At 41.9% G+C, this 16,966-nt stretch overlaps 1 protein-coding gene across 2 annotated transcripts in view; it reads right to left on the bottom strand.

Annotated features, from left to right (window-relative positions):
- Positions 1-16,960, bottom strand: part of EPHA3 (EPH receptor A3) — a 216,107-nt gene extending 199,147 nt beyond the window's left edge. For both annotated transcript variants that reach the window (XM_021401433.1, XM_021401442.1), the window contains exons 1-2: positions 16,813-16,960; positions 26-90 (exon numbers count right to left, since the gene is read on the bottom strand). In XM_021401433.1, coding sequence (XP_021257108.1) covers positions 26-90; positions 16,813-16,897 — 150 coding nt within the window. In that variant the 5' untranslated portion in view covers positions 16,898-16,960. The remainder of the gene's footprint in view (positions 1-25; positions 91-16,812) is intronic.

Genomic DNA, 16,966 nt, shown 5'->3' with positions numbered 1-16,966 from the left:
CCATTTCACAGTCTAGTGAACTCACCCCATGTGATGGGTAGGAGATCCAGCCCAGCTCCCCTTGAATTGTTTTTGAATCCAGCAGATTAACTACAAAAAGATAAAATGAAGAAGAATGAGTTTCATCTGCCTCTGTCCAGTTAACCTCAGTTACTTGTACTAAAATATGTGTTTATCTGAGGATCTTGTGAAGCAGTTGATTTGTTCAGGTGGCCTGGCAGATAGCTACAAAGAAGAAAAAGACAGACAAATGAAAAGGATCGCCTTGTTTATCTTAAAACATGGTATGAACAGCAGACACAGGAACTTCTCAAAACAAAAAAGTGACAAAAATAAACAAGGGATCTTTGTCCAAATTAATTACAGCAGGGGGTGGGAACAGAGCAGTTCCATCAGCTGCACAAACTACAGGGTTTGCCCCTTGGATGGCTAAAATTTGGGTTGATGCATCTAAGTAGATAGGTGAGATCTGAATAGTTTAATCATTACTCGATTAAAGGCCTGTATTTGGCATATATAATATTCTCAGAATAAAAGAATAAATAATGAATGCAGATTAAAGTCTTTCCCTTTAGCTCCTTCTCCATTCTGATCTAATTTGTTCTCAAATTGTCTCACAGTAGTGAACTGTTTTCTGAATGTCATGTATAACATCTTAAATGCAAAAGTAATTATTTACAATGTTTCAAGTTCAGATAAAGCTACTTAAGGAGTGTCATTAATTAATCACCAGTATCTTTTTTGCTATTATTATTTGATTTTATTAGACTTTATTTGCAAGCAGTCCAACATGGACATTTTCCAGCCCATCCAATCACAGTGTTTTTAAATCTGTTTTAAAACGTGACAAGTAAAAACAAACAAACGAAATACATTGAAGGGTATTCTTCTTTGCTGTTTACTTATTTTTTCACAAGCACAAACATAAATTCCATTCCTTATCCTGGACCCAGTTTCTAAATGCTTAATTACAGTTTCCTAGCTAACCATTTATTCATTCACATGAAGCAGAACAGGTGAGAATTGATACAAAGAAACATAAAGAATTATCCCTACATAAATACAAGCTAGTGAAGTATTTGTATAAAACACGACATTTTTCATGATTGCACCGATCAGTGCACCTTCAATATTTATTATCTGCAATTTGGGCTCATTTTTTTCTTTGTTGGATTGGCTTTTTTTTCAAAATGGAAATTACCGGCAACGAGAATAGAAATCCCACCATATGCAAGGGAATTTTAACACCTGCGCATGATAGTTCTGCTAGAGGTGGCCGGCCACTCTAACATCCTAAGCAGCTTCAGCTCCTACTGACAACAGCGACCCTTCTCCTGACAACCCTGAAGGGTTGTCACTGTTCCCAGAACCAGATGGTCTGGGTATTGGTGCTAAAAGAAAATAAAAGAATAAGACTAGGAAAGGAAAAACGAGAGCAATTAACTATGAATCTGCTAAGTTGACCTATTTGTATCCTATATGTATTATTTTGGCAGTTTTCTTTTACTGGTTGTTTAATTTCGGCTATCACTTGAAAAAAAAAAAAAATGAAGCTTTTTTTTCCTATTACTGAGATGTCCAACAAAGTACACAGTAGGAAAAAACAGCAGGGATACAGTATTGGAAATCAGTCCATGTCATCAACAATCATAAATACATGCGTTTGTCTATGTATGTGTATGCAGCATACGTGTATATTTTCAGTGGTATACTACCATAAATGAGCTGCTCTCCCACCCAAGTGAGGAAAAAATATTTTCCCTGCAGTTATACACCACTTCAAAAGAAAACAATGGTATTTTGAATTTTTACTTGTACCAGTAAGCAAAACATCTCTACTAATCTTACAGAAATAACATAATCCAAAATCATATATTTCTTTAGCTCTGATTTTCATCAATAATTAAACTCTCAATCATCTACACAAAGAAAGAAATCAGTCAGTCTCTTGTTGAGTGCACAGGGCCCAAGGCAGACTTCTCTGAAGCAGGGTTTGCATCTCTAAAAAGGAAATACTAATAAGAATTCAAAAGGAAAAAGTGCAGTTCTTGCTTTTGTGACTACAAATTCCCACAGATTATGGATCTCCTGGGACAAGACGCTGTGCATCTGAAATACATGGTGGTGAAGGAAGTATGACTTCTGAGGTAAATTACTTGGCAGTAAGTTGCTCAGGCAAATCACTCAGGAGTAAACTTAAGTAATATATTTATTCGTTAAGAATGAGCTTCTTGAAAACATGATTGCAGCCACTCTGGAAATTATGAATTCAGTCCAAATTCATCAGTCTCATCTGGAAAACTACACAGGGAATCGAGCCGCAACCTGGTAGTATTTTTCCTCTCCAGACTTACCAAGCAGCCTAACAGAGAGAGCATGCCCTCAAGGTACAGATCAGTGCTCAGCGTCACTGCCCACATCTCCCTGTGCCCCTGCAGTGTCAACTCCCCACTGCCTGCTGCTCTCTGAGAAGGTTCAGCAGGTTGCCAAGTACTCCTGCATGAAGTACTCGCAGGCAGCAGAATAAGGACATGGGGACCATTCAATATTCAGCGTGCCTGTGAAAGAACTGTGTTGGTTTAATGCCAGTAGATAGCTAAACTCCAGCATGGCCCCCACAACAGCTGGATGCCCAAGCTATGGGTCCAGAGAGCAGATAGCTGTTTCCATGCTCTACCATCCCTCTAACAGGTGAAGCTTACAGAGCAAGGGGAGTAGACCTGTGACAAGCACTCATGCCAGCACGCTTTCAGCTAAGAAGGTTTGCACACCAGAAAACAAAGTTCAAGCTTTTTCTCATCACAATTAAGGGCAAAAATTTTAACTAGTCTTGTTTCCTAGCAAAGTAAATGAATCAGTAAGGGATCTCCCTCAGTTCTCCCTCCTGACATTGTACCTGGGATCTGAGCTTTTGAGAGCAAGACAGTTTCTCAGGATCTCTCCTTCACTCCACTTTCCTCATCTTATTCCAACTGGGACCACTGTGCACACTGTATGAACATGTTCATATATACTTCGCTACATTTTAGAAATACTTGAGACAGAGGCTTTCACACTGACCACAGGAGGCTTGTGGTTCATATGTGAGTCAAAGAATCCAAGAACATACCCAAAAAGGGTGGTATGAATATTCCCTATAGTGACAAAAATCAAAGCAGAGCTATGCTCCAGACATGCTAATTTTATAAATAAGTACTTCTGGGCTAAACATACTTATCTGCTTTCGTACTGCAGTCATCAATTTCCTCCACCATTTTTATTTGTACAAGAAGGAACAAAGAGAGCCATGTCAAGTAATTATTCAGTATCTAGCAGAATAAAACAATTTTATGCACAATCCCCTATCTAGGCACATGGTCTTCAGTGATTAAAAAGACTGCTATTTCCAATTCCTTTCTGATTTATTTATTCATTTATTTATTTATTTTGTGACATGTCAAGAAATAAAAGAAAGAAAAAAAGACTCAATGAGAGAAGACATCATTATATTGACACTCTAGATATCTGTCACTGTCTGGTATCTTTATCATTTGTCTCATAAGGATCATATTATATGCAAGCAGAAATACACAGCAGGCTGCCTGAGTGCTCAAATTCTTTAGAATCCAAGTGAAATTCATAAGAATGATACTTTTTCTTTTATTAAAAAATCTGGAAAAAAATATTTTCAGCCAGAAGTACACAATTTTTAATAGTATCTAGAATGAAAAATATATTTATTTTTCAAGTAGTTACATGAAAAAATATCCCTTCCCTCCTCCAAAAAAAAAGTTTCTGCAACACTGTTTTCCAGCAAGTTCAGGAAAGAGTTGAACAGTTTGAAAACAATTAGCACAGACCCTACGGGCTGCAGTGATCATGGTCCATAGGCAAAACGATAGGGAATAGTAAAGTATTGCCTTTTATCATTATGTGTCCTTAAAGTTGCCTATCATTCTAGAATCTGAAGGACAAATTAATATTTCTTAATTGAGACTGAAGAACTAAAGAAAGATGAGGTGGAAAACAGTAAAATTTTACAAAAGCAACTGACTCATATAATGATTACTCATTTCAATGTGTTTCACCTCTGCAACAAAAGGCAACATTTGATTCATAAAACTGACCTGCCAATTCACCAAGTGTAACACAGAGAGACATTAAATCAGATCAACATCAGCAGGCATTTACCAGCATGATCCTAACAGACTTTCCCACACATAATTAAATGAAAACTGATATTCAAATGTAGTAAAATTGGTAATAGCCACATCTTTACAGGAGACAACTGGAGAGAAGAGAGTTCCAGCCTCCCTCTTCCTCAGCGCTCTCCTCTGCAAGATGCATACCTCCAGCATGATGTGAATTGTAGGGCTTAAGAAAAGGCCAAACAAAACAAAAAAAAGATCAGTGCCTGGGTGCTACCCTTCAGCATGGCTTCAAAGATCAGTAATGAGTGCTGCCCCACAGCCCGGTTCCCCATACTGCACGCTGCAGCTGCTACTGCCGAGCAGCAGCGTACCAGCAAAACATCTATTGAGAACATGCGCTCTCCCTTTCCTGCCTGACTCTTCTGGCCCTCAGAGCTCTCAGCTTCACCAGAAAGCATTTTTACTTCCCTCAACATGCATTTGTGCCAAGATGACTGCCTTCCTTCCTGCAGCTGGAGCAGACACTTGGATGTGAGATGCAGTGTTCACTCACTCTCTTCTTCGTGGCATCGTGAAGAAGATGAATGAGGGGTGGAGTGGAATCTGACATGCAGGCCTGCTCACACTATCAGGAATTGCTTCCAGTCTGAGAGTGATGGCAGAGGGCCTGACTCCAGGCTCACTAACAGCAGGCTTTATCAGGAGCCATGTCAGCAAAAGAAAAAGAACCATAAAACTAACAAGATACCTGAATGCAGTTGGAAGGCAGCAGCGCGTCCAGAAACATGTGGAATACTGGCTGCTACAATGAGATGAGCATAGTATAAATACAATCCTCAGTAAAAAATGAACAAATAGGTGCTGTGCCAGGTAGAACCATCCTGAGGTAATCCTGACTACCTGAGAAGTGGGGAGGAAAGCCTGCTAAGAGACAGCTTGCAACAGCTAAGCAATAATCTACAATAACTTCACCACTGCAATGTATTTATGTATTTCCAAATCATATTCTATAAAAGGAAAATGCAGAATAGCAGCCAATGAGGTAAAATATGTGCAAATTTTTTTTCAACTAATCAACACTTCCAATTAAAAGTAAAAAAAAAAAAAAAAAAAAAAATTACTCTGTTTTGTCTTTTTTTGTTTGGCCTCAAACCATCAGTTTAGAAATACACTAGTTATTTAAAAATATGCTAACAAATGGGAAAATTTACAATTTCTGTGCAACCAAAAAAAATGGTGAATGCCCATAATTGAAATGCGTCATGTAATTCTGAGCAGCAAAGAAAATACTTTGCGGCAGGAAGTTAGCCAGATCTTGGTTTTGGGGTGGGACAGAGTGGAGTCAGGGCAAACACAGATACAGCTTTAGAAGAGTGGCCAAGTTCCGACAAAGAAGGTTGCACCTGGATTTTGATGCACCTAGGAGCATAAGTCTGAGTTCTATCAATCTTTCCTCCCTTCACTAGCGGGGAAAGAGAAATACAAAGTGCTACAGCAGATCAGCTTTATACCTCTGGTTTATTCTGAGGCTACAGGCAACACCTACAGACAGCCTGGGCCCTGGTTATGCCAACATTGCACCTTGATGTGCTCACCATAATTACCAACTAGGATCATGATAACATAAAATCTGCTGAAGTATACTCCAAAAATCCTAGGGAAGGAACAAAAAATAATAATAATAATATCCATTGATTAGAAATTTCTCCATGAAGCAATGCCAGTGAATGCAGTACTCTTCTCATGGAATTGCACTCACCAATGAAGCCTGCTTCCAAGAATCAGATTTGGGACCTGATTTTCTGCTTGTTCATTAATAAAAAGTCAAGTCTCCTGTGATTTTATGGTCTTCAAGTGTTGCAGTGAAGATTTAATTATTGCTGCAAATGCTCAGAAGGAAATGACCTTAGCGTAAGAGACGTGCTAAGAGCTCACATTTAAGCTCTGCCTTTATAGCTTTGTCTACCCCAAGCCTGGGGTACTCTAGGAAGCAAAGTAGCACTAAGCAACATAAAATAAAACTCCTAAAAGCAGGCAGAAGAAAATACTTAGTAACACATATTTAATTCAAGTGCCAACAAAGCTTGGTCCATTTACCTGACCATTCTCTTCCATATGTGAGATTTCTCAGCTAGATTTCTGCTACAGCTCAAAGCCAGACTACAGTCCTGCGAGAGGCACAACGCTGTGAGGTCTGCACTTTCAACCTTTCTTGCCTATGCCATTATACTGTACAATCAAATATGATTTTGTGCAGAACATTCCAAATTTGGCAACTGTCATGTTCAATCTGTGGTTAAATTGCTGAGTGAAGAACTCCACCAGGGTGGGGGCGAGAGATGAACAAACAAGGGAAAACCAAAATTAAGTTAAAAAACAGTTGCTCTAAAACTGAACGTAGGAGCCTTCACCAAAGGGCACTGGGTAGCCCAAGCCTCTATTCTTTTCATTTAAATGTTTTGTAAATAATTTAGAAACCGTTTCCAAAATTGAAAGATTGTTACAAATTTCAAAATTAAAAAAAAAAAACAACCAAAAACCCAACAGAAGGCCAGCAACATGTGCCGAGTTACTCAATTATTGCAACTATAAAACATAAAAGCTTCCTATGTCAACTTGGATAAGTTCTATTTTTACAGCAGTTGTTCTCTGCCTTGCAAGAGGAAGAGCGCCATTTTCCTCCCAGATCTTACTCTCTTCATCACAGACTCCCAAAGAGCGGCTGACGCCAGATTGAGGTGCCTCAGTTTTTCCTACAGCTGAACTCTGAAACAGCCAAAAGGGGAACTTTGTTGCAAGTTTCTCTCAAAAGGCTGCCATAAAAGAGAGAAGGCTGCACAGCAGTGAGCAATGCAGGAATGCCTATAAATAAAAGCACAGACTGTAAAGGAAAGCAAGAAAGATTTCAGAAGGCAAGCTGGCAGAAGTACACTGTTCCTTAGCAGACAAAACTGGAACTAATTTCAAAGTAGAGTAGAAAACTACTGAGCATTTTGCTGCTGGAAATATTGGGAGGGTTCACACAACGCCAAAAGCCCCCTGCCCATCCTGCCACAGAGGGAACTCGGGCAATAGCTAAGGCTGTGCAACCTAGGTGAGCTCTGATCTCACCCCATATCGTCTACAGGTGTGCAGATACACTCAAACCTACTAACATGGCACCTCACAGAAGTTATTCTGGATGCTGTGAGGAGAAAGGAGAGAGAGGCAATTTGCACAGATGAGGATGTGAATTTTAGTAGGAGTGAGGTGACAAATCTGTACGCTGCTTTTTCTGAGGGCACCTGTCTGCATTATGTTGACAACTGCCTCGTTTGTAGGAGAACTTCTCATGGATGAACACAGACAAAATAGATTTTCCTACTTTTTTATTACTTTGAAACATGAGAGTTCTCTTGATATTGTTAAAGTGGTGTAAAGCTCAATTTCCAAGTATGCAAAAACATATGACTGGTGGGCTGGAATGCAATGTTTATCAAAAGGGTCTAATAAGATTTCGGTTTTATTAGGCTATTTCCTGTAAGCTGATACATGCCAGTTCTTTTCATTAAGACAAGGATATCAAAATTAAAAATGGATTAACCTAATGGGTTCCAAATTACTGTGCTGCTTTCAGTTCTTTGCATTCAGTTTTTGAAACCGACTCCAACTGGTCTTTTTCCAGCATCTCCTACAAGAGGCATAAACCCTTAAGACATCTGAGTTACTGTTCAGCTGAACTCACACTGAAGTCCAAATCCTCTGAATCTCATTCTAATCTACCACTGTGGTGTTAAATCTGACATCGGTGAAGCATGGCGTTAAACATCTAAATGCAAAATGAGGGTCACTGTGTTAAAAAAGGAATTGAAATGGCAAACCCCAAGTTCAACTTTCTTAGGAAAAAAAAATTAAAGTAAGGGTGAGGTTCAAATACCTATACACAGGCTCCTCACACCTTTCAGCAGCTGAGAATTCAGTGGCTCTGTGTCAGGATAGGAGACCAACCCTGTCAGGCTTCCCAAACCCGGAGGCACCATATGCCTAGGTCTGGGCAGCCCAACCTAACAGCAAACATTACTAAAATTATTTTAAGGAGATCTAAAGCGCTTCTCAAAAGGGCCTAAGCATATTGCACAACTCCTCCCTTTGGAAAAAAAACATATGTATCTATTCAGTATTCACTAGTCCTCTGGGGATCTGATAGAGTTGAGTTCCACTGGAGTTTCACAAGGAACCCTGCTTGAGAAAGCTTCTAACAACTTAAAGAAAAAAAAAAATATATATATATATGTTGCAACATAGTCTCCGTGTTTATTTTAGGTGAAGTGAGAATCTCAAAAACTATTTAGACATGTTCCATTTCTGGAAGTTTAGATACCAAGAAGCGTCACAGAAAAGATATGTGACCACAAGCAGCACTGAGGACTGAAAGTTTCTAAGTTCCTACAAATTTGACAGCAGTTCAAACATCCCGAATGACCAAAAAAAAAATCATAGCAGATAATCAATAGTTCTTTGATAAGACTTTTTGAGAGGAGGACGAGAGCACAAGTCTGGTGAACGACCATTTACTTCGTCAAAACCGCTGTAATACCCCCAAAGCGAATCAGCTGGCTGCATGCCAAACCATAGGGTCAAAAAAATTGTTTTTATGAAGTTAGTCATAGGACACAGGATAAACAAAAGCTTTCAAACTAATATAGGTTTGTTGTTGTCCAAAACAGAAATAAAGACATTTTTTTAAAAGATTCTGAAAGTCCTGAAATAGGACATTCAGAAAGCCACCTACTCAAGTGCACCTTGATGGAGTTTTGTCAATCCTTTCTTCTCTACTTATGTGAATCAAGGGTGCCAGTTCACATGAGCTACGAAATGCTTGAGTCCTTACACAGCCACTCCACAGATAAAATAAACCCACAGAACAAATGACTAAACATCCTGGTGCAAACTGGGGGAGTGAAATGCCAATAGCCTACGAAATCTCAAGTGTCACATTGAGAAAATCAAGATGCTAAAACCAGTTTTATTTTCCAATACAGTGATGTCACCAACATGATATTTTCATTGTTTGCCAGGTTAACAGAATTTATAGAGGTAATTAATGCAGAACATGTGTGCTGAGCTATCCATATGAAAAATGGAATTGCCCCTGACTTCATTTGCTGCCTTTGCAACCAAAACCCCGCTAATGTTTTTTTTCACTATTTCCATATGTGAGAAATACAAATATTTATAACAAAGGTAAATGCTTAAATGACTGTTCTATTCCCATCTATCCATAAGCCAGTTTTTTCAGTCCTCTGTCTTCTGCTTATTCTTCTACTTCCATTACCTTCCCACAAAGGGCTCAGGTTTCCATTAAGCTGCACAAACTAAGCACGTTACTCATCCCTCTTCTCCAGAACTGTTAACCAAAGAAAGCATGGACAACTCCTTCCTCAGTTTCTGTCCAGATTTAATACAGCTTTTAGGATCAACACAACCAACTGTGTGAAAGGCACTGCCATTAACCATGTAGTTCTGCACTTTTCCTCTGGGCATCCACGGGACTGAAGCATCTTGCTTCTCCTGGAAGACATGATTTGGTAAGGAGGAATGGACATGTCCTCAAAGCCAGTTGGAAAACAAAAGAGAACATGTTTTCTTCCTTTGGTTCTGCACAGCTGAATGTTGATTTATGGGAGGGAAGGGAGAGAAGAAAAATGTGGGCACGTGAGAAGGGCTGCGTGGCAATGGGGTGGGAATAAAGGAGATCAACGAGGTTTCCCTACAGTTGGGTTAGCTCCAGACGATTTGGGTGATCGCATGACATTTTCCATAGCTGAAACCTTCTTCTCCAGGTAAACTGACTTCTCACCATTGCTAGGACATTTGCTCTCCGAGGCAAATCATGTGTGGTAGAAAAGTTTTTGCAAGAAAAGGCCCTAAAGTTCACAGAACCTGTTTCGATATATGTCACTGTGTGTCATGAACAGTAAGAACGGACAGACAGGAACTGTCATTTTTCCTTTAAATTAAAATAAAAAATAAAAAGAAAAGCACTGTTACAAAAAGAGTAAATGGAATGGTAAAAATGCCTCTACCCTTTCTAAACTGCAGTCTGTTGAAATTCACCACTGCTAAATCATAGTGGTGAAGCTTACTAATGTAAACAATGCTTAGACTTTCAAGGCAGCAAGGAATTTCTTAATTTGTGCTTTGTTCAGTGTTCAGATCTTTGTCAGCACTGAATACTGGCTGCCCAACGGCATCACTAATTTGAGAGAAAGTTCAGATTTTGGTCTGATTCAGCTCAAACTTTCACTTCATTTCTGTCTACCTCTCCTTCTACCTTAGCTTTTTTCTCCGCTCCAAAAGAGATCGCTCAAAAAGACCTGTCCTCAAAAAAAAAAGCAAACAAAGCAAAAAGTCTGCCTGCTTTCTAGCTCCTCAACAACTAAATCAAGGGACACAGCACCTCTCCTTGCTATTTGTCACTGCAGAGTTCGTGGGAAGCCTAGCATGAACCAGAAGGTTTTTTGTTGGTTTCATTATTTAAACTCGTTGTGCTCGATTTTCTAGAAAATCCTCCTTTCTGAGGCACAAATTTAAAAGGTTAAAAAAAGATAAACTAAAATTGTATGCGTGGAATCCATGCTTTAGAAGTTCAGGGGTTTTTTTTTTTCCTCATTATTATTAAGAAGCAAACAAACAGGAACAGACCAATACGACTTGAACTTCTCCTTCCAAATACAGATATAAAAATGTCACAAGAAACCAGCTGACAAAAAAAGAAATCACCGTTCCTGCAGCATATGACACTAAACCGCCCTGACTGAATCTTACAATTCACCCTATTGTTCCCTTAATTGCTAGGAAGTTTCGACCACTGTTCCTTCGCTCTGCTATTATTCTTTCATCAATATTTCTCCAGCAGATTAATGGGATTTTCCTCCATATTTTGCCTGGAACAGCGGGACACAGCAGTTTATGAAAAAAAGGAGTGTGGTGCTAAAGTTTCTGCTTACAGTGTGCCTCGTTTAATAACGTCTCTGCACATTTAAGACTGTACACGCCGGTGGTTCATTCATTCCGCCCATCACTCACACAGGCTGGGACTCTTTTGTCACTGTCCTAAGATTTCTTTCAGACGGGATTATCTCTATTCCTATATCTTTATTTCTTCCATTCATTCATTGCAGAAATTTCAAAGGAATCTTCGGTCCAAGGGACTGAATTTCAATTTTACATCAGTTTCACACTGCAAAATAAGTACTTGTGCTAGGATTTATCACGGACCTAAAAACTAAGCAGCATGAGACTGCCAGTGGGGAATACAATCCTAACCCAGCAAATTACAGCCACGTTCTGTTTCCAGAACTACACCACAGGGAGCTCACATCTCATCTTTTGAATTAAACTGAATTAAACTCTGTCGAGTTTTGTTTCTTATTTAGAAAAATTTAAATGTATATAAAAAAAAGCTACAGCTCAAAGTTTATGGAAATAAGAAGGGCTACGTCACTTGAATGAATGTTTAGCAAAACAGAGGATTTAGCAGCAGTCACATGCATTTGCACACAAAATGTTCCATTTACTGTGTTAGCTCTCACTGCAAGATTTTCCTCCCTCAGAAATAGATTTCCAACAATTTTCAAGAATACTTCAACAAATCAGGCTCCTTTTCGTAAGAAAGAAGATGTTTAAAAGAAAAGAAAAAAAATCCCTACATTTCACTACAGGAAAGCGACTCTTGGGATGCTGAAATTATCTGTTAGGAAGGTGATGGGCTTAAGAGATCCCTCTGCTCCACCTCTGCAGGTTTATCTAACACGACTGCAGAAGTCTGGTTCATTTTGAACCTTAGGGCAGCAGCAAGACCTGTCTGTGTTTCGGCCCCAACCAGCTCCACTGAGAGTACCTTTGAACCTGTCCAAAAACAAGGACACGATTATATCTCCGCTTACTAGCATCCTTTCTTTAATTATTTATTTATTCATACGAGAGAAATCCAACAGCAGCCACGAAGCGGTGGCACCTCCCTGAACTGCAGGTACCCACTCTGTGGAGCTAACGCAGGCTGTGCGCAGAAAGCGACAAACCATACGGCTGGATTTGGTAACAGCTCTGCAGTGACCCTCACTGGTGATAAAATCCAGAGCTCTGAAAGCAGGAAAGCGAACACCTGCATCTGTACTTCCAAACTTTCATCAGAAAGGGGACTACAAGAACAAGAGCCATTACGTATGCTCCGGGAGGAAAACGTGCAAGTTCTGAAACGGAATCAGAAGGAAGTACACTAACAGCAATTTACCCAACTCCTGCAAATAATAAACGAATAAATAAAACTAATCTGCGGTTTCCCCAGACGGTAGGGAAAAATTTAAGTTCCATCAGAACGCACACCTGATTTGCAAGGATTTCTTGTAAGCAACTTTGTGCGCCTATTGTCTGGTTAATGCCCCCAGAGCCTCATTTCCTACAGAGGAAAGTGCAGAAAAGAGAGTGGTAACAAGTATCTGTCACTTGGCTGGTTCATTGGGCAACAAATACAACGCATCCAAATTAACTGCAATAAGAATTAATTGCTGTGTCCAATTGAACATCTCTGTACTTCAGACATCTGCTTTAAGTTTGTCATAGAGAATGAGGTGATTTTCCTCTTTAGTACACTGTACTGACATCAGCCGTAAGACAAGTTTCAGTGATGGAAAAGAAAATAAATTATTCCATTTGTGAGCATCTGCTATCAGAAATACTGACAGCGAATGAGGGATTTGTCCAACTTCCTTCTCCTGCTGCACAGCTTTTAAAATCATCACCGTGTGAATTTTAAGGCATGATCATCATTTTTCTCATCATACAGCTTAGGATTAAGCGCAGCAGCACTGGTAACAGCTGTATGAAAAACAGCTTGCTAGAAACCCACTAGTCTGAGCTTTCTGAAATTAAATTTAAGAGGCGTCACATTAAGATTTCTAAACTGACTTCTGACACCCTTTGCAGGGCAGCACTCCGCAGCGAGCTATGAGCGCCAGCAGGGATCGTGTCACCATACGTGAGGACTTTCCCTGCCCTAATGATACCTGACAGGCAGCAAGGCGAGATCTGCGCAAAGCACTGCCCTGCACTGTTCCCTTCTGATCCACTGCAAAGTTTCCAGCACTCCCAGCCCTTCCCCAGAATATACGTGAAAGTTGCTCAGGCACTTTGCTCCATGTGCAAGCGTTGCGTTTTTCAAAACCGTGCCAACGGCTGTCACTGCTACGAAGGCGCAGTGAGCTGCCTTCAGCGACTTTAAGTGCTAACAGATAAAATGGTGAATTTAATTGCACAGTTACGCAAAGCTCTGAGCTGCTGGTGAATGAATAAAAGCTGAAACCACATCTCCAAAGCCAATGCAGACCGAAAGGAGAGGCTGATTGGAACCTTCTTGCTGTTAACCAAAACAGACACTATCTGAAACCACGCACTGTAAGCAGATTTACCGTATCGATCGTTTGGGAGCTGTGTTCGCAAGAAATTAATTTTATGCTAGATTGAGAGGTTACAAGAAGTTTCCTGTCTGCACAGTCAAAATATTATTGAAGCAATTTGGGTTGTCAGTAAAAGCTTAAACAAATTTGCTGATAATCCTGTTAATGACCTGGGTCAAGTGTTAACTGTTGTGGGTTATAAAACAGCGAAATTAAGGCTGCTGGTACCCTCGGGCAGGCAATATAGTTACCGGAGAGACTGAGGAAAAATTATTAAATTACCAAATGATAGAGCTCAGTCAATTTCTTGAAAGCCAAGGAATTATTCAAAGACAAATTGCTTCTTTCTAGGAAAAAAAAAAAAACACCCTCTACCCCCCATAAAAAATATTCAGCAGAATGGCATAGCAGAACATGTGGCTCCTATGCACTCAGAGGGTTCTGCTCGTGACTTCAACCCTAAGGACTGGATGTTAAACCTCCCCGACACCTCCCTGCCCCTCAGAAAATGGCACGCACTTTGCCACCGCACACAGATAAGCCTGAACTTCAGAGACCCCCCCTGAACCTCCGTCACTACGTAGGGAAAGAGCACGCTGTTTGCAATGAGCATGGCTGGGTGTCATAAACTAGCTGGAAAATGCGTTTAATCAAGACAAAAAGCCTCAAAACTTTTCTGGGATGAAGTAAGTTAACAAATATTCCAACTATCCAAAATAATAATTAAAAAAAAAAGGTGAGGAAGGGGCTGCACTTACTGACAGAACATAAAAGTAAGCAAGTAAGCCAACAACTCACCTTCAGCCCCTTCCATCCTTTTCTCCCTTTTTCCCATCCACTGAAGTATCAGCACTAGCTCAAATGGCTGTCAGCTTTAATATTAACTCTAAATGTTAAGTAAAGTTGCATTTTCAAAACAGAAGTAATTCTTTCAAGTCAAATAAATGTAGGGCATCACCCTGGTAGCCCTGAGCGTAACCCTCTCAGCGTATCCGCCGTGACACTCGTGTCCCCCAGAAGTTACACAGAGCAACACGATCGCACCAGAAGTGGGCTTCATCCTTTGTTTCAACACGAGAAGTTCCACAGCAGCTTTATATTAAAGCGTATGAAAAAAAATGTGTGCGCTCTTCTCCACAAGCCTATGTTAACAACCTCTATTCAAAGGACCTTGTTCCTTCTCAGGAGCAGAGAAAGAAAACTTTTCTAAATACCCCCACGGAAACAGAGAAACTTCTAACTCGAGTTTGGGGGGGGAGGAATTAACACTGACAGCAGAAGTGGTGAGAAAAACATTATTTAAAAGAAGAAAGCAATCTTTTAGCATTATTTAAAGCTCCATGCTAATGCTTGACTGTTAAACAAATCAGCATCAGCAAATCATAATTTGGATTTCTCAACTCACATGATCAGCCCACATACGCTATAAATAAAGTAATTAGTCCGCTTTCCTTAGCGAAAATAAACAAACACTGAAGCTGGTCCTGTTTTTAAAATAAATTGACAGTGTTCTATATTTTTTCTTTTCGTAAGGAATAGCAAAATCCATCTCTCAAGAAAAGTAAGCCCTCAAAGCCAGTCACCATCCCATTACTGCATGCATGTTGGTTTTTGGCAACCCAGGCTGAAAATATTACGGGTAAGTTTCTGAAACTGAACACAGAGAGCAGAAGCAGTATCTACTCAAGGCTGACTCAGACAAGATGCTTAACATGTCTTCTGCATTATTATTTATTTTTTCCTCCTCTCTTGGTTCTCTGTGCCAACGGTTTTAAACAAAGACACAAAAAGTATCATTAGCAAAGCTGAGCGCCCAGCTCCCGTTTTGGCAGGGTTTGCTCTGTGCACGGGCTGGGTCCGTGTGCTGCTGCCGCGGAGGCAGAGCCGTGTTGCTGGCTGATGGACCCCCAGCATTCCCAACACGCTTTTAACCATGAGACAAGGGCAACCCCCACCTGCGTTCCCTCTTTCCTTTCTGAAAACCATTGGTGAAAGATGGCAATGCATGACAAAATAGTACACATATGAGGACTTAGGAGTAAGCAACCGCTAGCAGCATCTTGCTCCAGGTACCTTTGAAAGCATTGCCCACGCAGAACAAATTTACATAGAGCATACAAACCGACAGGACATTGTTCTGCAGGCACGATGGGACCGCCGCTTCTTCCCAGCAATAAACTGACTGATTTCGGATTGCTCAGGGTCCCTAAAGTTTCAGTCTGTCCCTATTTGTTGTATACGATTTTTTTTTCCCTTCCAGAAATCACTTGAAGCTGTTATCTCACTGCCTGCAAAGAGCCAGAATACCACCAAGTACATCAGCATTGTTTGCACGGGAGAATTGGTTTTAACACAGCTTTTCTGGGCGCTTTCTTGGGGATGCCGCAGCTCGGGCAGGTGCAAACCCCCACTCCCGCTGGGCACCACAAGTTCTCCGGAGCTGCAGGCTCTATCCCACCAGACTCTACCCGCGGAGGAGATGGCAGCGCGCACCCTGGGCACGCCGACCGCATCCAGCGGGCAGCAGCCGCATCCCCCTTAGCACGGGGTCGGGGCAGCCCGAGCTTTCCCCGAAAGTATTGCGGTTACTTTCACAAACAGCGCCCGGCGGTCGTCATTTCTCCCCGTAACCCGGCGTGCGCGTTCATCAAATGTCACCTGAAAAAAAATCACCATAGCGAGGGAGAACAAAACGCCCGTGCATCGCCGCTGAACACTCGCGTACGTTCACGCACGCACACACCATCAGCTCCGAAACTGACGGGAGAACGGTGCGGAACGCGGAGGAGGTCTGACAGGGGCTGAGCGGCTTTCCGCTATTCGTGAAAACTTGGGCAGCGCTACGCCACACGGCCGGCACCCGCACGCAGCGCGGCGCTCGGGGCGAGGCGGAGGGGCGCAGCGCTGTGGCACCGCTTCACCCGCCGAGAGAGCCGCTCCAGCCCGCGGCGGGACCGGCACCTGCCGGCCGGGGGTTCCGCACCGCGGCGCTGCTCGAGCCCTCCCCTAGCTCCGCGGGGACACACCTCGCTCTCCGCTCCCCAACTTTCCTCGGGGGCCACCGGACCGGTGCCCCCCCGCAGCCCCGCACCGGGCGGCGGCCGCGCTGCCGGGCGAGAGCGCACCCGGGCCGAGGTGCGGCTGCCGCCCAGGACCACCTTAACGCGAAAAATAAGTGTATGAATAAATAAAAACGTAAAAATAAACGGAAAATAGGAGCCCGCCACCCCGCGGGCCCGGCTCACCTTCGTTGCCGGGGCGGGCGCTCAGACGCCCGGCGGAGCCGAGGGCAGCGCAGAGCAGCAGCAGCGGCAGGCGGCGGCGGTCCATGTCGGCGGGGCAGCAGCGCGCGAGCAGAGCCGCATGTCTTCGCGCCGCATGCCACCGCTCCGCGCCCGC

This window comes from Numida meleagris, chromosome 1 (genome assembly GCF_002078875.1).
Source record: "Numida meleagris isolate 19003 breed g44 Domestic line chromosome 1, NumMel1.0, whole genome shotgun sequence".
Classification (NCBI taxonomy): Eukaryota; Metazoa; Chordata; class Aves; order Galliformes; family Numididae; genus Numida; species Numida meleagris.
This window is presented reverse-complemented; position numbering and strand designations above follow the sequence as displayed.